This window comes from Poecilia latipinna, unplaced genomic scaffold (assembly GCF_001443285.1).
Source record: "Poecilia latipinna isolate Pla-1442-1.1 unplaced genomic scaffold, P_latipinna-1.0 Scaffold55, whole genome shotgun sequence".
Taxonomy (NCBI): domain Eukaryota; kingdom Metazoa; phylum Chordata; class Actinopteri; order Cyprinodontiformes; family Poeciliidae; genus Poecilia; species Poecilia latipinna.
The window spans coordinates 157,950-178,023 of NW_015112671.1; the positions used below are offsets into that span (position 1 = coordinate 157,950).

Here is a 20,074-nt window from a genome sequence, read left to right on the forward strand (position 1 = left end):
CTAAAAGAAAATTGATGAAGAACAAAATGACATGATTAAAAAGAATAAAGTAATTTGATTTATTGAAGATTTAAGATTTGTACAGCATCAAGAATGTCGCTAAACCAAAGCAGCTGGATGGAAATAAATGACTTTTTATTCATCCAGGTTCAAACTAAGAAAATTAGGCATTTACATAACATTTACATTGGAACAGTTCAAACTTCTTACTGAGATTAATTTAGTGACTGAAAAAACCTCATAACTTGGATGGACTGTTTTTAAATGAGGTTGATCTGCGGAGGCTCATAAATTCACACCTGAGGAATAATAATAAACTGTAAAGAAAATATTAAAAACAGTGACACAGTTAACATTCAGTTCTGTTTATTTACAAAGTGTCAATTCACAAAACATCATCTCAAAAATAAATATGAGCCCGGTCAGTAAACATTACAGTCGGTTTATAATTCAGTTAGAAGTCTTTAATCTGAGGAAACCCAGCAGTTTGTGTCGAGTTGCAGCGAAACATTGGAGAGTAGAAGGAAAAAGTGGGAGAATTGGTCAGTTTATTCACATGGTGTCTGCTTCACAGCCTCTGAAGAGTGGACTCAAAGTGCACAGAAAGCGTATTTACTTTTTTAAACTTTGTTTTTATGCGGAATGAACCAAAACATTAAGGTTAGAGCTAAACCAAGCAACAGCCAGTCCCAGAAAAAGAAAAACATTCGGTTAAAGTCAACCAGAGGAGGGTGGTTCTTTTTTGGGGCAACATTTCGGCCTCAGGACATTTGAAAAAATTATTAATGTTTTAAGTTTTAAATATTGTGTTACAACACTGACATGTTTAACAATAATAAATTAATAATGGGCAAGCTCAGGATTGGATAAATTAATAATTACAGGTCTGAATGTGTTCCACCCTGTTATCAACATTTACATATAGGCCACAAATAGTTAAACATGTAAATTTTGAAAAACAATGACTTTCTTAAAGAGTGTGTCCCTTTTACTATATACGTTTTATTTTTGAAATTCTATCATGTAGTTACGAATTATTTATGTCTGTAAAGAAAAAAACTGTTTTTTTACTCATTACTGACGGCATTGAAAATATTGGTCATTTTAAAAACTTTGACCGATATTTGCATTTATTGGTCTTCGACTTCCAAAATGGCACAGAAAAATGCAGAGTGCTTCTGTTTGTTTCTGTAACAATATTTAATAAAAACCTGTGTGGAATGGAAAATCAATGTCTTCGATTCTAAAATCTGACGATTTTCATCATTGGTTGCAGGATTGCCTCTTTCAAGATAAGAAAATGTACAGAGATGGTGACAGTTGAAGCTTACGTTGTTTTCCATGGTTAAATTCACTTCAAAACCAGTTGATGTCACTTACATTAAATGGTTTTTATGGAATTTTAGACTTTTCTAAGGCAAAAAGGAAAAATCCTAACAGGGTGGAAAGTTAGTGCTGGGACATGTATAATATGAGGAAAATATCAAATAGGAAAAATAGTTTCAACAGATTCAATGCATATTAAAATTATGTTTAGTCCAGTCAATCAACTTATTGAAGAAAAACATAAAAAAATATGTTTTATAGTTTAAACTTCATGATGAAGTCTATTACATTGCACTGGGGATGCAATGAAACTGAACATGTTGGTCACCAAAAAGGTGTGTAAAGAACAAAATAATATTTAAAAAGCAGTTAATTTATATTTGAATAACGGCAAACATATAAATATAATTAAAATACTTTATTGTGAATATTTGGCACATTTTACAAAAAAATAATTGTAAGCAAAACATGGGGACATGGAATGTTGCCGCAAAAAAAGAATCACCCAGGAGCAAAAAATCAACAATTAACTGCTGCAAGTCTTTGACTATAAAACAATTCCGTTTTTCCCAACATCTCTCTCCTTATGGAGACATATTGAAAAAGTCCATATCATGGATAATGTTTATAATATAAATGGAGCCAACATTTAGTAACCGCCTTCTTGCTTGGAACCAGAAATATCTTCAATATGTATGTGTCACTTTTACGGACTCCTTCAGGAAGGACCGGGTCCTTTCTGACCGGGTCCTTTCTGACCGGGTCCTTTCTGACCGGGTCCTTTCTGACCGGGTCCTTTCTGACCGGGTCCTTTCTGACCGGGTCATTTCTGACCGGGTCATTTCTGACCGGGTCCTTCCTGAAGGACCCTCTCGGTCCCTGAACAAACTAAAGTTATTTAGTTTATTTCTTAGATTTCCTCTCATCATTCCAGAAGGCAGTTCGATTTTAGACGTACAGCATGCAATTATTTTGGTTTCCAAAAGATATTATGACTTATTGAATACAAAGAAAGGAAAAATGATTTAAATATTTTACATTTTAATTCAAACTGTCACATGCAGCAATGAATTGTGGGTAAAAGACTTCACCGAAGTCCACCAGGATGTAAGCTTAGCTGGTGTGTGGATAAAAGCGAGAATCTTTAATTGTATCCTGGTTTTGACAGGGAGCAAAAATAGGAGAAGTATGATCTCTGTTTTTAATCTCAACTGAACTTCCTGTTAGTAAACAGCAGTCCAGCCTTGAATGTGTGAATAGTTTTTTCACCTGGACAGAATATTTGTAAAGGAAGTTTAATGGTTCCCCTCAGCTTGTGCTGACCGTCGGTCTGCTGGCCGTGGTCGTCTACCTCTACACTGTGGTGGCCTTCAACTTCTTCAGAAAGTTCTACAACAAGAGCGAGGACGAAGACGAGCCCGACATGAAGTGTGACGACATGATGACGGTACGTCTAACCTCCGTTTGTTTAGGACAAAGAAAAGGCATGAAATTGGAAAATAACTTCACTTTGTTTCCAGCTGAAAGAGATTCCTCTGGCTTTTATTCTGAGCCGATGACGATCAGGTCCTATTGGCCTTGATCGCGGCACGAAGACACGACTGAGCAGAAAGAATGATTCTTAAGCTTTTAATTCCTTTAGAATACCTTGACAGTTTCCATCACAATCGCGCTTAACATAAATTCATGACATAAACGTAAAGCAGATAATGAAAGTTTCAATGATTTTGTCCTTTAACTGGTTTCAGTGCTACTTGTTCCACATGTATGTGGGCGTGAGAGCCGGCGGAGGCATCGGAGACGAGCTGGAGGACCCGGCCGGAGATCCCTACGAACTCTACCGCATCCTGTTTGACATCACCTTCTTCTTCTTCGTCATCGTCATCCTGCTGGCCATCATTCAGGGTAAGTATTTACTCCCGATCAGAGCAGATCCAGAAGTACTCCCTGACTGATCAGAACTCCCCAACCTGCTGTAGGTTTGATCATCGACGCCTTTGGGGAGCTGAGAGACCAGCAGGAGCAGGTCAAGGAGGACATGGAGGTAAGACTCGCGTCTCACCTGTGAAACCTTGAAACTCCTCTAAAAATGCTCAGAACTGCATATTTTAATAACTCAAACACACAGTGGACGCCATCTTGGCACTAAAACCAAAACTAGCATCTACAGGCTTCCTTGTTTCTTGGAAGTCCAAAGAAAATTAATGACACTCCTGGATTTTCTGGTGTGTAGGTCAGAGTTTTAATCTGGTTCTTTTATTTTTAATTACAGTCTTGTTCTAAGTTTTTGGTTCTGCATTTCAGAAAACTTGTTAAGCCTGAGTCGCTACGGCTGTCATTCGTCCAGCCGGCTGCCATGTTTTTGAGTTAAAAAATGTTTAAAGTTGGCAGGAAATTTTAAAATATCACTTGGTAGCTTTGTGTTATTGGGAGGCTGGAAAATTAATACCTAAAGTCTTTAAAAAGGCAATAATGTTAAGCCTGGAGGCCCGCCAGGCTTATAATGCACTGCGGGAAAGTCTGGTAGGTATTTCAGTTTCTCTAACTGCATCCCCCCCCCCCCCCAATTTTTTTAAAATACAGAACCAAAAACTTAGAACAAGACTGTAATTAAAAATAAAAGAATCCGGTTGAATTACATTTACAACTTTAGGCTTTTTCAGAATAAAAGTCTAAACACAAATTCAGCTATTTTTTATTTTTCTTGTTGCTGGATGATAAATTGTCCCAGTAATTATCGCGATAAACGAAAATATTGTTGTTTTTGGACCATTTTAAAGTAATATAATAAGACCAAACAACATTTAGCACTGGAGCTGGGAAATATTTTAATATCCAAAATGAAACGATAAACAGCAGAAATAAAAACCACCTACAACCAAAACCATGATTAAAATGGGTTATGATGTCTCAATAAGCAAAACTGCATTTCAAAAAATACTGCAATGGAAATTAGCGATTAATTTATTGCTAATTACTCACAAAATAAAAGTGAGGATACAGAGAATATATACGTAAATGTACTTAAAAGTTCTAACAGTTTCTAAAATCCAAATATGTAATTCCCGATTGTTTCCGTCAGACCAAATGCTTCATCTGCGGCATCGGGAACGACTACTTTGATCGGACGCCTCACGGGTTTGAAACTCACACCCTGCAAGAGCACAACCTGGCCAACTACCTGTAAGAGCAGCAACACACTTAAACTCTGAGTACTTTAGGCATTTTAAATAACTCCTGCCCTCCTTGTGCAGGTTCTTCCTGATGTACCTAATCAACAAGGATGAGACTGAACACACGGGTCAGGTACGTGAAAACCTCCACGTCTGTTGGTGCCTCTGCACACTAAGACAGCAGAGGACGGACAGGAAGCTCCGGCTCCAGGTCTTTACTTATGCAACATTTCAGGTGGGCTGGAATGTTGCAGGGGAATGAAGCAACGCGTGGGCTCGCTTTGACAATTTCGGTGCACCTGAGGTTTAAGTTGCTTTTATTTGATGTGCAGTTTCTAAAAAACTAATTAGCATTTCTTTTTAATTCCATTTTGTACAATTTTAAATTCAATGGCAATGCAGCTACTGACAGTCTAAGCTAGCGGTGTCCAAAACGAGGTTAGGGGGCCATTTGTGGCCTCAACTACAGGATCCAGTTTGGACAGTTTTTGTTTTGGGCCAAATCCAGATCATGGCCGGTTGTGCCAGAATGTATTGATAAAAAACATGTTCACTAACTGTTAAAATATCAATGAATCCTTAAATAATACTATTGAACATTCTCGCCTTGCTGAATTTTTCATCCCAACCGGACGTTTCCCGTTTCCTCTTCCAGGAGTCGTACGTGTGGAAGATGTACCAGGAGAGATGCTGGGACTTCTTCCCTGCAGGAGACTGCTTCCGCAAGCAATACGAGGACCAGCTGGGCTAGGAGGGGGGCGGTCTGCCCCTCCCCTACTTGACGTCGCCCTGTTACCAGAACCTGAACGCATTTTGAATTCTACCGCTCACTGGACGCTCCGGATTTGTGCGTCCAGTGAGCGGTAGACGCCGACGGCTCATTTATGCAAAGCCCTTTGTTTTGATTCTGACTCACATTGCCTTTCCCACCTGCTTAAACCCACCATGTGTTGTGTGTAGACATCTGAAACACGGCTAAGGGTTACAGCATGACGACTGAATGTCCGTAAATGCACAATTTCTCGTCAACCTGAGTGGACGTTTGCTCCTGGAATGGATCAGTGCTGATTGAGTTAAATGATTTGCCTTTTCAACGCTGGCTCAAGCGCGTAACGAAACGAACGTGGTTCCTTCAGGACCAGAGCCGAATCTGTTAGGTGTCTATCAAGTGCCAACGTGCCTTTGGAAAAATTAACTATGCAAAAACGAGTCTTTGTTCCTCTTAACACAAGCAGTGCTCTAGTTCTGGTCTTAATCACATCGGTTTTTTGGCTTTTAAATTAACAAAAAAAAAAACATTTGTTGTATAAATCTAGACATTTCTTGTGTAAATGTTGCTTAGTTTGGTTGTGTTCCTACTCTGTGGTGTCCTGCCCACCCTGCACTTCTTCTCCACAGTAGACGAACCCCACAACAGAGGAGAGTTATGAAACTTGGTTCAATGATTTATTGGCTGAAACTGTGCGGCCATTTGTACGTATGTAGGAGGAAAATAATAAACTGATGCAATACGATATATTGTGTCCTCTGTAGCCTGTTTGACCATCAATCTCTGGCAGAGAAACGTACGGTACTGAACACAGGTTGGGACGCCCTGACTTCGGAAACATACCGGCTGTCTTCAGCCAAAGAAATGCAAGACATTCCTGCAAACCTCACAGCAGATGGTCCCGTTTTACCTCCAGTCTTTAAACTGCATCTTCTTCATGGTCAGGAGATCATGCTGTCCAGCCAGTCCTCCAGGTCCTCCTCAGTCATCGCCTCTTTGACCTCCGCAGCCTTAGGAGGGGCTACATCCTCGTCTAAAGCTTTTTCTTCTGATGCAACTTCCTTCACTTCTTCAAACCCTTCAGAAGAAAATATTAAGGTAGAAGGAAGTTTGAGTCCACACAAGATTAAAGCATCTCGGTAACATTTCATATACAGGGCTGGGCGATAAATATTCAAAAACCAAAAATAGATTTAAGTTAAACTTTGACATCAGCACACGCAGAGCCGTCATCTTGATTTTCAGCTTCTAATTATTTGGACTTTGAATTAAGTTTTACTCTACAACATAATATCAGGGCTAAGTTGATTTTATTTTTTAAATTCTGAGAATAAAATTATAATAGTGAAAGAACTCTAACACACAAAAAAATTAATTATTTGTAAAAATTTCTTATCAATTTTTATAAATAATGCTTAAAAAATAATCAGTAGCATCAACCTGCAGAACAGGCGGTAATAAAACTCGCCTTTCTCTGGAGATCGTCTCTCCTCGTTTGGACTGCAGCTCAGCTGATGTCCTGCATCATCTGACCCGGGTTTCTGTAAACCAAGTAGCTCATCCAGCTCTTCATCACCCTCCTCCTCCTCCTCAGGCTTAACAGCCACAGAGGAAACCTGGGAGTTCAAACCCACTGCTGGTTTCTGACCGGTACCGAGGCCTTTAAAGGCAGCAGACGGAGGAGGAAATTTGGGTACTTCCTGTTTAGGTGTGAGGCTCACAGCTGGCAGCTCTGCTGGTGCTGAGACCTGAAACATGAAGACAAAGAGTAAATACCTTAAAGAAATTATTTAAAAACACAGATCAGGATAACTGGAAGTAATTTTCCACCTTTCTAAACTTACAGCCACAGTTAAAAACAAATAGTAACTGCACACCATGTTCTTACAGAGCTATGCTAACGATGGCTAAGAAAAGGAAAAACATCATCTTAGAAGCAGCTTCTCATGAAGGTTATTTAATTCTCTTTATACACTTGTTTTAAATGTCAAAGACAGAAATACCTTTAAGTGATAACCTAATTTTCTTTTACGCCACAACTTTATTTCAGCCACTTCAATTCCACCTGAGACGTAAGAAAAAGCTCCAACCTGAACCAGTTCAGCTTCCAGATTCAGCCTCCGATGGAGAGGAACTTGTTGGAGACTCTGGGCGAGAGCAGGAAGGTCCAAAACCACCGGCGACATCTGAAGATTAAAAAATAAAGAAAATCAAACGCCTCTGAAAGGAAAAGGCAGCACAAAGACTCAAAGCAGCCATAAAACAGAAATCATGAAAAGGTTTTAACACCCTGATTTAGGTTAATGAAAGTGAAAGTTTGACCTGATTGGCTGTGAATGGATCCGTCTCCCAGTCCTTCTCTTCTGCAAACCGGAACTGACTGAACGAATCCCCTGGAAGACGAACAGAAATAACTTCATGAGCATCTGTTTCAATTTATTCGTCACTTTGCTGCAAAAATATCTGAAAACGTTTCGGAAGTCAATCAGCATCTTTGTGTGAGCTGTTGGAGAGCTACAGCAGCTCCAACTTTTCACAACATTAACAGCAATAGCTCTGGTGTGCAACACTCCACAGACACCGAGAATGTGTTATTAATAAACAGAGTCAGGGTGCTAAAACTCATAAAAAATAACAGAAAACTTGTGGTGTTTGAACGAGACACCGCTGCAGCAGAAAGCTCAGAGTGAAATCACAACATCCAGCACAACAAGGACACAGTGTCAGGTGTGAAGCACCACTCTGCCCGCTTCGTGCATGTGGTTATCGCTGCAGCGCTGCAGAAGGATGTCACTTTGGGAGGAATAAAAGGCCGCCTGTGGGTATTTTTACACAACATGATGAAAGGCTGCCTTTGTTCAAAAAGCAAGCTAAAAATTCTTAAATGCAAAACAGAGAGGAAACAAACAGTAAGTCGGTCCTTTCTTTGAGGTAGAAGGAGAAGAGAAACATTTTAGCTATTAAAGAAAACAGACAACAAAACTAGGACACGTCTAAAAAAAGAAGAACTGTAGGAAAATATTGACCCTTTGCACGTGACGTCACCCTCTTACAAACTGTTCCCGCTCCGCCATGACGGACGTCAAATCAACCAATGGGTCAAAAAACATAGAAATGGACGTCCAGTATCTCTTTTATTAAGTTGATTTGACAGTAAAAATGGTTTCAGGGTGAAAACCAAACTTGTCATTTTACTGTAAAATCCTTTAATCAGGAAAGACGCAGCGGCGATGGATACCAGCCGTTAACCATAATGACTGTTAGCCCTCGGTGTAACCGCGGATTTGTAGCGAACACTTTTTACAAGATAAGAAAATTATCGTTCATAAACTTAATAAGTATGATTAGAAAGATATGAAATGTCGCATTATGGAGAAGGTCCGTGTCTAACCCTTAGTAACCATGGAAACAATGCCGCCGTCACGTAGCCTAGTACGAAAAAACGGGTTAGCATCTCGTCTTTTGTACGGCTGATCCGGTGTAGAGGGAATCGCTGTTTATGACGTGGTGTGAATTCAGGGAGAGTCGGTAATTTGATCAACATGTCAAGAGGGAGGAGGTATGGGTCGGTTTCTAAGCTAGCCATGTCCAACTTTTGTAAATATCACCGTCTATGAGCCCCAACCAGGTGTGTTACGTTCACAGACAAATTAGCTCGACGCTAACAAATAGAAGCCATGAATGAACTGGCAAAAACAACTTTGGAAAACAATTTCAGTCGCTCTGTTCAATATTCCCGATCCTCACTTCCGACGTCCATCATGGCGGCTAAAATGATTTAGTGACGTAGTTGCAAAGGGTCAATATCTGCAGCATCCATAATGTGATTGTTACTATCTATATGGAAGACCAGAAGTGCAAAAGGAAAGATAGAAAAAAAAACTGCACAAGCCAACCAATAAAACGAAAACTTCAGGTTGATGTACCAAAGATATATATATATATATATATATATATATATATATATATATATATATATATATATATATATATATATATATATATGTTTAATTATTAATTACAAGTGACGACCTGCGTCAGAATCATTTGCTGGCGTCAAATTTTGAACCAATTTTGAACATCGGCTGGACGCAACACAAAATTATTTTGAAGAATAAAAGTACGTACCAGGATTTTAATTTCATTATCAGAGCTGTAGTTTTCTCAAACTACAGCTTTCTGTGGCTTTCGGGGGAAAAATGGGACACAACCAGAGGACTGGAAGATCAGGTTTCATTTTTGTTAGATCTCCTTGTTAAAGTAATGTCTATTTTTAATTGAGCCTGCCGTACGCAGATGGACAGTCAGCGGGAGATGATGTATGCCGTCGGTCGCTGCTGCTCATTTTACTCTCCTGCTTTACACTCGGCCTTCATCGGCACCATCTGCAGTTGTCCTTGGTATCTTGGCTGTATGAAAAGTGAGTGAGGTCAACCCGCCGCAGCTACAGGAGGGCTTTGTGTCCGTCAGACTGAGTCCGGCTGGCGTTACGGAGAACACAGCGACTGTGACGGAGATGGATAAGAGAAGGAAATGTGAATGTCAGCTTGAAGTGAAGGCTCAGCGACAGATGCCTTTATGTTCGGCCATGAGCGTGATTGATATCCGCAATAACAGCTGATCTTTTCAGGTCTTACCACATAAATCCTGCCTGGGGCGGGAGTGAAATCGATTTTAGCTCCAGATGCTATCTTAAGCTGATCAGAAGTCAACAGATAATATTTAGTGAAAAGCGGGATCTGTGATAACATGAAAGCAGGCGTTGATTTTGCAACAGAACTAACTAGAACCTAAAGAAACTCAATGCTATCAGACTGTAACATAACAGCCTAGAGTCAGTATTTACGCTTGTTTCAGATCTAATAAATCAGCAACTAGAAAAAGCAGTTTTTAGAAGACTGAATGGTAATGTGATGAGGTCTGTTATGAACATGAAGGAGTCTTCATGAATGTTTACGACTGTTAGGAAGTGTCATTCAGTAAATAATGACACTTTCAATGCAAAGTTGCACTAAAACTTGGATTAAAAGGCCATTACAATGGCCAGATTTGCATTATTTGGATAAAAATTTCATTTAAAGCAAAGAGCCGGTTGTGCCAGAATGTATTGATAAAACCTGTTCAAACTGTTAAAATATCAATGAGTTTATTAATTAACTAATATTATTGAACATCTTTTCAGTCCCTCTAAGATTTTGTTATTCTTTTTGTCAATCTTTGTGGCACTAATCTGGAAATATTTTCAATATTTGCGCTTATTTATGACGGTAAATGCAACTTTTTATTACTTTCTGTATAAATCATGGACTTTAATCTGACGTTAATTAAAGCTGCTGTTAGTAAGAAAGTAAGAAGGTTTTTGACAATTTCTGAGAAAAATCTCCAATAAACTTCTATAGTTTTTAGCGCAATTTGTTGATTTTGCGTGAATTTCCACAGTAATTCCCAAGAAACTGGAGGGACTGTAAACGGATAAAAACTGCATTGAGAACATGATATTTAATCACACTCAGTGTTTAGAATCTAGAGGGCCACATAAAAAGCTACGGTGGACTGGATTTGGCCCACGGGCCTCGATTTTGACACATGTGCTCTATAGTCACTCCCACTCTGTGGCGATCCACTATAAAGCATAAAACTATGACGTCACATCGTGAGTTTGACTGAATATTCAGTGAACTTTGGACAACGGCTCAGATTAAAGCTGCAGCAGGTATTAATTTGCACCGTTTATCTCATAATCTTTTATTTGGAAATAAATCCCACCATCAGCCCACACAGTCAGTTTTCTTCTCCAGCAGATTTATGTTTCTACAAAGTTTCATTTTACATTCAGATATAGGCAGAGACGCAAGTTTGAGAGAGCACATGAGTCACCTGATAGCTGTATCCCTCCAAACTTGGCTTCATTATGTAACAGATGATATAAGAGAGAGAATAATAAAAAGCTAAGGATGTGAAATGATAAGGATCTGATGTCATTTGATTCCTGAGCTGCACTGCTGATCAAATAAATGTAAATCAAGGCCTTTAAATTATCATCGGTTCATTTTGGAAATACATTTATATGAAGAAACGAGAGGAAAAGTCAGAGACGTAAACGATCTTTGGGGAAAAAATATCTTTAACAGTAATTATGAACTTCAGAACTTAGTTTATATGTTAACATATTTCTTCATTACTGTTGCAGGAATTTCATTAGCAGCTACATGAATTAAAACAAATTAAAATCGCCATGATGGAAATCCAAAGGTGCCAATAATCATGAACAATAAAATATCTCATTTACTGATGTTTTTGATTGGTTTAATTTACTAATTTACTCAACATAATCAATACATCAACATCAGCTCTTTATGTCACGTCAAACTGGAGGCCCGTGGGCCAAATCTGGCCCACCGTAGCTTCTTATGTGGCCCAATAGATTCTCGACTAAATGTGTGATTAAATTATCAAATCAATGCAGTTTTTTTCTTGTTACTGACCAATTACAGCAACCAGTCCCTCCAACTTCATCAGAATTATTGTGCAAATTTACACAAAATCAACACATCACTGTACTTTGTTGCGCTAAAACATAATTGGAGTGTTTATCGCAGATTTGTCTCAAAAATTGTCAAATACTTTCTTACTTGTGCTAAACAGCTGCCTCAGCCTTAACTGATAATATTGAACTTAAAATATAATCAAATAACCCAATAAATAATATATACAGTTAATAGATGCAACAGATATGTTGTAAAAACATATTTAAAAAATACCTTGTTGTGGTCTACGTGCGGTTTTAAAGAGTTAATCGCATCTATTTCTATTTTTTATTATTTCTTGTTTGATTATATTTGATATTCAGACTTTTTAAAAACATGCAAGACACAAAAAGCTTTGTGTTTATTTTATTATACTTCAGTTTTATAATGTTTTTGTAGTGTGCAATAAATGCCACATATAGATAGTAACATACTAGGTAGGAGTAGCATAAAATTTAAATAAATTATTAAACCAAAATATTGTTTTAAAACTCCTGCGAACTTATATATTTTTGTAAATGATAAATCTGCAATAGATCACGTCTGAACGAAAGAGTCTGCCGACTAAATGAAAAGCGAATAAATTGTGTAACTGATTCAAACTCTGTTTCACACATTTTTTTCTTTTTTCTCTGGACAAATCTTGTCTAAAACTTTGCCGGTTAGTCAGCGGAGGCACAGCAGATGCGTGGGCGACGGCTGAATGAAGTCCAGAGCACATTTGTGTTCAGGCCGCTAAAAGAGAAGCCACCATACGCGACGCAGACCACATCTGAACGAGGTCAGCGCCATCCGCCGGATCCTCTTCACAATTTAATGGATTAATTAATGCAAATGCTGCAGTTGGTTTGACTCATTCATTTACTGTTTCCTATTGATGATGGTGATCTTTGTGAATCTACACCTCCCGGTGGCATCAATATCCCCAATTCTGTTTTATTTATTCACACCAAGTCAGTTTTTAGATAATTATATGATGCCGTAAAAACAGCCTTGTGATCTAAATCCCAACTTTCTGTGCTAAAAGGTAAATCTGCATTAAAGCCAAACTGCGTCTCACTTTGAAAACACTTCAGTCTCTCACTCTCACATTCCATCTGTTTCAGGCTCCTGCTCCTCTCTGTTTAATATCTTCCTAATCCTCCTCTTCCTCCCTCAGCGCCTTTGTTCGGTCTAACGCAGAGACCTGCTGATGTCTCCCACCTACACCGCCTGTGTCCTCCTGATCTGTGTCCATAGAAATAGCATCGCATGTCGGACCGACAGAACCATAGCAACAGATGCCAACCAAGACGAGAAAAATGGCTGTCAAATTTCCAAAACACAGGAAAGAGAGTCAGCTGAATGCAACATTTAATAAATGTGTTTGATATTCAGGTTTAGACCAGTTTATCAACACAACATCTTCTCTTAACTCATTGTTTTTGTTCCTCCTGAAATGTTAAGGCGGCGCTGTTTTGAAAATGTGATTGGTCACAATAAAACCACAATCAAATCGACTCGTGACGTTTTGAGTTATTTAAATAGTAGAAAACACACGGAAATCTAGGACTTTTTTACTACCAAGTGTTGTGTGCATTAATAACATGTTAGGGGCGTTTGTAACTTAGAAACACAATAAGCACAAACATTTTCTTTCGGACAGTAGATGGCCCAAAGTAAATAATTTTATTTTAGGTGTTGAGATGCAGTTAGTCAGCGTGGGGCGCAGCTCTGCTCGCGCATCGTCACCATCATATCGCATTCAGCAAAGTCACAGACCTAGATCTGCATACTGTGGCATGTTATGTATCATTATAACATGCAAAAACAAAAGTTCTGCAGACTTTCCACTGGTATCTTCAGGTTTTCTTTTTAGTGACCAGGTCTTCAGTTATTTATCCATTATTTTTAAACAATCCTTTGGTAAGCTAACTGTAGCGTCGCACTTTGAGCTGACGTCACAGCAAGTAAACGGTTAACATGCAGTTCCTGTCAGACCACTAGGGGGCACCCCGCAGACCACTAGTGACAAATACTTTCAGTGAAGAAAAACCCAAAACCAGGTCTGTTACCATAACAACTGGACGATAAATTGTTCCAGAAATTACTGCAAATAAACAAAAAATATTGTAATGTGGAGTAATATAATAATTAGGGACGATATTGATATCTAATATTAATATTTACCAATACTATATATAATTCGGTATTGTTTCAACACCTAGAGAAATAACCCAACCACAAACAGATAAAAAATACTGGTTGTTCATATCCCAGTTTTTTTATTTTATTTTTTATTATTGGACCAATTTTGATATGTTAAAAATCGGCTGATACCGATGTTGGTGCAAACATATCGTGGATTCCTAACAATAATGATAAAGTTCATAATCTCAAAGAAAAATACATTTTAATTTTGTGAAGGACATTTAACTCAATAATATCTCAAATAAATGACCAAAACTACCTAAAACAAAAATAAAAACAGCCCTCAAAATAAATCGTCAAAGAAATGGATTACAGAGTTTCCGTAAACAAAAATCCTCTTTAAAAAATGTTAATTATCACAATGGAAATTAACAAGCTCATTTTAATTTACTATGTGATTAATTGATTTGCTTATTGAATTGAGCTCAACTGAAACCAATATTTAAAGAAGCTCAATAATCATTTATCATCTTTCTAGGATATTGTATAACTTCAGAGCCATATTAACTCTTGAAATCTCATGCTAACATATTTTTTGTTACCTGTCCTTCACTTAGATTTTATATTTTGGTTGTTTTGTTTGCCCTCACTGGCTTCTGCTCTTATCCTGTTCCACTCAGCGCCGCCGTGTTTTCACCTCCCTGCTGTTCATCTTCACCCCAGCTCTGCACCCGCCGCGCTGAGCCTCGGCGTAAAAATAAGGACTGCTGGATCCGAATCACTTTTTATGAACCGCTTTAACTATAAATCCCAAGTTTTCTCTCCATTTTAGACAAATTAACCTGTTGTAAGCCAAAATCATGTAGATGAGACTCATTTCAACTTCTTCTTACGCTCCAACTTCCCGAATGAGAATTTTCTTAAGAAAATATCTCATCAAAATTTTGGGAGTTTTTGTTGAACATGAACAAAATAGACAAATTACAGACACATTTTAGGAAATTAGGATTTGTATTCTGATGAGGCTCATTTGTCTAAAACTAACTTTTGAAATAACATTTAATTCTTACTTTTCATTAAACCCAAGTTTTTGTACAAACTTTTTTTTTTAAACCAGTCGCAGGTGAAACACATTGCTGAAAATCAGTAATAGATAAATAAAATAAAGCATAAAAAAGCAGTTAAAAAATTAAAAAATACCAATAAAAGCTAAGAATAATTACATTGAGGGCCAATGTGTAAAAATAAGATTTCAGTCAGGTTTTAAAAAGGGTCTGGTGTAATATTTTAATCTTAAATGGAACAACATCCTAATAACTGAAATATAGGATTTAAAAGTTTATATAATGTGTTAGTGACATAAAATAAGTATTTTTCTAATTTTCTTTTAGAAATCCTATGCTTAAATTCCAACTACTTATCTGAAAAGATTTTTTATTTTGTAACAAATTAACCAATAAATCCTCAAATTGAGAAGTTACTGTGAAACCTCAAAGTTCTTGCAAATGGCCGACTTTTTAAAACATTTTCATTCTTATCAACTAGCCTTCTAAAATCCATGAATTAGAATTATTTTGTTCTGAATATTAAAGTAACATAATAAAATAATTGATATTAACTGAATTTGTATCCTTTAAATTGAACTTTCGGTATCGTTAATTATATTTGTTGTAATTTGGACCAATATTTAAAAAGACAACAAAAAGTTTTGCTCCTGAACTTTTTAGTAGTGCTGTAATGAAAATATAACTTTGTGAAGGGGTTAAATAGTCCTGACTGAGTTTGTGCAGATTCAATATGTGGGTTTGTTGTTTAAATAATTTACACTCTGCACATCCGCTGCTTCACTGAAGGACTAAAGCTCTTCAGTCAAGAGCTTCAAAAAGCCGAATTTGGAGAGAAAATGGGATGTTGTTGGGGACAGAGAAATCAGGTCAGAGATTCTTTGAAACATAGTTTGAGGTTTATAGAACCTGTTTGATTTTATTTTTATGATGCTTATTTCCCTCATTGTCATGTTTATTTAACTGCTTTCACAGGAAATGATTCTGCTACTAAAGCTGGAGATAAAAGAAAACCTACGCAACGACATGTTTCTCAAAACAGTGTCATGTTGAATCTCACACCAATTTTTGGCTCAAACTTAAAAATGTACAGAAACTATTTTCTAAAGTCAAAGCAGGTGGATTTGTGATAAACATGGACCTTGTTAAAACGTGTTTATTTCTATCTCACTCGCATTGTGAAAACATGCATACCAGTTGTATATGATTGAGAAAAATTAAATAAAAAAAGATCCTTGAGTAGCGTCGAGTAAAACGGCTTTTTAAAGATCATTAAACATATTAGCTTGTTTGGGGAAAAAAATTACAAAAATTAAAATTAGGAATACAGTGTGTTCATTTAAAAAAATGCAGTGGCAATAGCTTAAATGCAATTAAATGCATCTGCAGAACCAGAACCAAAAGTGGAACAAACTTACAGAAAACTACAAACCAGCCGAAACACTGAGCTGCTTTAAATATAGACTGAAAACTTGCCTGTTGAGACTTGCTTTTGTACCGTAATTAAGGAAAAATGTAAAATTCAATTTGTTTTTATGATTCTAAAATAAGCTACACAAAATTTTATTTGCGTTTGATTAATATTTTTTAATCAATATATTAAACTGAGTTCCTTTAGATCGAGCCTACAAACCCCATCTGTGGAACACTGAATATAATGGTCTGGAAAAAATTAAGAGACCATTTAAAATTATCAGTTTCTCTGATTTTAGTCTTTATATGTTTATGTTTGAGTAAAATGAACATTGTTCTTTTATTATATGAACTACTGACAACATGTCTGAAAAGAAAAATGTAGCATTTGCAGAAAATGAGAAATGGTCAAAATAATGAAAAAGATGCAGCGCTTTCAGAACTCAAGTAATTAAAAGAAAACAAGTTAATCTTCATTTAGAAACAACAACACTAATGTTTTAACTCAGGAAGAGTTCAGAAATCAGTATTTGGTGGAAAAACCAGTTTGTTTTTTTTTTTGTTAAATCCAATATGGCCGACAGACGAAAAAGCAGCTCAGGAACATCCACTCCTTACTCCTTCCTTCTGTAGAAACTCTCATATATATATATATATATATATATATATATATATATATATATATATATATATATATATAGTAATTTTCCAAACAACTTTGTATTTCTTGAAAATTACAACTGATCACATAGAAAAGATTATTTTACAAAAATGTTTTCATTTTTATGCCTTAATAAAATCAAAAACACTGAGAAGAAATCCTGACAAAGAATTATAATTCATGCATGAACCAGAGACTCTGAATCTGCTAATATTTCATAATATTTCATCCAAAAGATTATTTCTATCTAATCAGAAACGATCTCAAACACACCTCGGGTCTACATGGATGTGCGGTGTTGTGTACAGTGTTATTAATACTTTATCCAAACTTTGTCACTGCTCACCGTCACGCAGTGCAAACACCGCAGCGGTTTACTCTGAACGGTTAGGATACTCCCTAAACACACAACCTTCACACATGAACCTGGAGCAGCCAGTAACTGAACAGAACCAGGAGGTGAAACTTTCCCGCTGCTCTGTCTCCAGTAACACTGTGTATTGAAATGTTGACATTTTGTGTGACTGGAAGAGGAAAACTCATTCCCTGTCCCCGCTTTCGCCTCCATTTGTCTGTAGATTAATGGTCCGACATCAGAGAATCATTTCTTCTCTTTTTAAACACAGCGTCAGCAAATCCTCGCAAGATACCAGATGAGATCAAGCAAAGCAGCTTTAAAGAAAACTTAGGAGCAATTGAACGCTATTACAAGCCTGACACATCAGATTTGATCATCTAACAAAGTGCAGAGAGGATGGAAATATCTGTAATAACTGCACAGCGTCAGCCATTACAACTAAAAACCAGTGATCAGACCCGAAATCTGGGTGTAGAGACGACCTGAACCTTCAGAGCCATATAAAGACTGTTACAAAGTCGGCCTTCTATCGCCTGAAGAACATTTACAGAATGAGAGGACTAACGTCTCAGGATCTAGAGCAGGGATGTCAAACTCATTTTCATTTTGGGTCATATCAAAAATCTGAATGTTCTTAAAGGGCCGGTTGATAAAAACCCACGGAACTTTTAAAATATTAATAAATAGCTGTTTGTTTCAGCATTCAATAAGTGTTTCTTAAAATGTAATAATATTGAAAATTTTTCCACAGTGATCAAGTCTCTCCAGGATTTGCATTCAGGTTTACAAATTTTATGGTGCTAATTTAGAAATGTTTACAAAGAATTTTTACGATATCAGCGGTAATGCATGATGTTAAATGTCACTTTTTATTAATCAGCGGATCGATGACAGACTACAACTAGACATCAAGTAAGGTAGCAGTCACTTAAACCCAATGTTTTCGCTCAATTTTGAGAAAAATGTGCAGTAAAATGAGAATCTGTTGATTTTGTGTGAATATTGCGGGTTTGTGAAAAACTGGAGGAAGTTATTGATGTAATTTGGAGTCGAGAGGGCCGCATGAAAAGCTACAGTGGGCCAGATTTGGCCCCTGGGCCTCGTATTTGACATCTTTATTCTAGAGAAACTCGTCCATGCGTTTATCTTTAGTCACCTCAGACAGCTGCAGCTGATCCGGAACGCTGCTGCTGGAGTTCTGACTAAAACCAGGAAGATGGAGCACATCACCCAGTTCTACAGTCCTTCACTGGCTCCCTGCAGCTCAGAGAATAGACTTTAAAATGCTGTTAGTTTATAAATCACTGAACGGCTTCGTAAGGAAATACATTAAAGATCCTCTGTTGTCATAGCAACCTTCCAGAACCTCTCAGGTCTTCTGGTTCTGGTTTCCAGAACCAAAACCAAGCATGGAGAAGCAGCATTCAGCTTCTATGCACCACAAATCTGGAACAAACTTAGAGAAAACTGCAAAACCGCCGAAACATTGAGTTCCTTTAAATCTAGACTAAAAACCCACCTGGTTAGAGCTGATTTTGAAACTTAATCAGTGAAACATTAATCAATATTTTTGATGTGCAACGACGGCAAAATGTAACTGGCATTTTTGTGTTTTAATGACGTGAAACACTTTGAAATGCCTTGCTGCTGAAATGTTGTACAGAAATAAAATTTGATTGTTTATGATTTGAAAGGTGAGGAAGATGAAGGGAAAGCTGTAAACTTCCCTGTAGAGTCGATGTTCCCGCCGAGAGCTGCAGCACCTCCCTGTCACGCCTTTTTAACCAAACCAATTAGTCCGCCGCGACATGGCGCTGAAACCCACTACGCGTCGATAAATCACTGTCGGAGCTAATTGCAATTAAAATCCTGAGCAAACCAGGCGAGGCGATGAAGAGGAGCGAAGGTCTTTGCTCTTAACTTTTAATGGCGAAGCTGTGTTTGTGTCAAAGTGATATCAGTGGAGCGCCAATCCACCCGAGGCTCTGCTCTCATTAGGCGTGAGGTTTTTTATTTGTTTAGAGGCGAGAGGCTCAACCACTTCCTACTTCAAAATTCATCAATCATAATAAATTCCTGCTATCTTCTCTGCTGGACGCTCTTGGTTAAGAGCCAGTCTGGCACTTATACATTTACATAAATTGATTCTTTGAGTCAAAAACAAAAAAAAACATGAAAGTAAGATGACTTGTCCTGCTGCTAGCTGCAGATAATTACAACCCCGATTCCAGTTTAATTAATTTAGAGCTATTTTACTATAATAATCATATTATTTTACAAAAAAATAAAAAAAATTTGTTAAACTAAGTGACGTATGTATTCCTGTTCAATCCATTCAAACGCAATAATATTCAACAGATTAGGATATGCGTTTGGAAGAAGCGTACTTATTAGATTAATTGCACTTTTTGAGAAATAAGATTAAATAATAAACATGCTTTTAATTAAGCCCATATTTCTGTATTGAAAATGTTTTTTATTGCTCTGATGTAAAACTTAATTTTAAATGTCAGAAAATTACAGTCTGTGAACTGAGTTACAGAAATAAATTTACTTTTCAATAATATTTAAATTTATTCAGTAATACTGTACATCATAATTTATCCAAGTTCAATTTGTTACATAAAGTCAGATTTTAAGCGCTCTACAAAAA

At 37.1% G+C, this 20,074-nt stretch overlaps 2 protein-coding genes across 13 annotated transcripts in view; one reads left to right on the plus strand and one right to left on the minus strand.

The window, feature by feature from the left end:
* Positions 1–6,013, plus strand: part of ryr3 (ryanodine receptor 3) — a 138,410-nt gene extending 132,397 nt beyond the window's left edge. For 9 of the 10 annotated variants that reach the window (XM_015053891.1, XM_015053916.1, XM_015053934.1 and 6 more), the window contains 6 exons: positions 2,639–2,773; positions 3,075–3,231; positions 3,306–3,370; positions 4,409–4,509; positions 4,581–4,632; positions 5,155–6,013. In XM_015053891.1, coding sequence (XP_014909377.1) covers positions 2,639–2,773; positions 3,075–3,231; positions 3,306–3,370; positions 4,409–4,509; positions 4,581–4,632; positions 5,155–5,250 — 606 coding nt within the window. In that variant the 3' untranslated portion in view covers positions 5,251–6,013. The remainder of the gene's footprint in view (positions 1–2,638; positions 2,774–3,074; positions 3,232–3,305; positions 3,371–4,408; positions 4,510–4,580; positions 4,633–5,154) is intronic. The other variant, XM_015053925.1, reaches the window with a different exon arrangement.
* Positions 1–20,074, minus strand: part of aven (apoptosis, caspase activation inhibitor) — a 46,822-nt gene that overhangs the window by 4,261 nt on the left and 22,487 nt on the right. Inside the window, exons 3-6 of one of the 3 annotated variants that reach the window (XM_015054021.1) lie at positions 7,591–7,661; positions 7,359–7,454; positions 6,737–7,016; positions 6,179–6,346 (exon numbers count right to left, since the gene is read on the minus strand). In XM_015054021.1, the coding sequence (XP_014909507.1) occupies positions 6,210–6,346; positions 6,737–7,016; positions 7,359–7,454; positions 7,591–7,661 (584 nt within the window). In that variant the 3' untranslated portion in view covers positions 6,179–6,209. Of the gene's footprint in view, positions 1–5,932; positions 6,347–6,736; positions 7,017–7,358; positions 7,455–7,590; positions 7,662–20,074 lie in introns of those variants that run through there. The other 2 variants (XM_015054031.1, XM_015054013.1) reach the window with 2 other exon arrangements.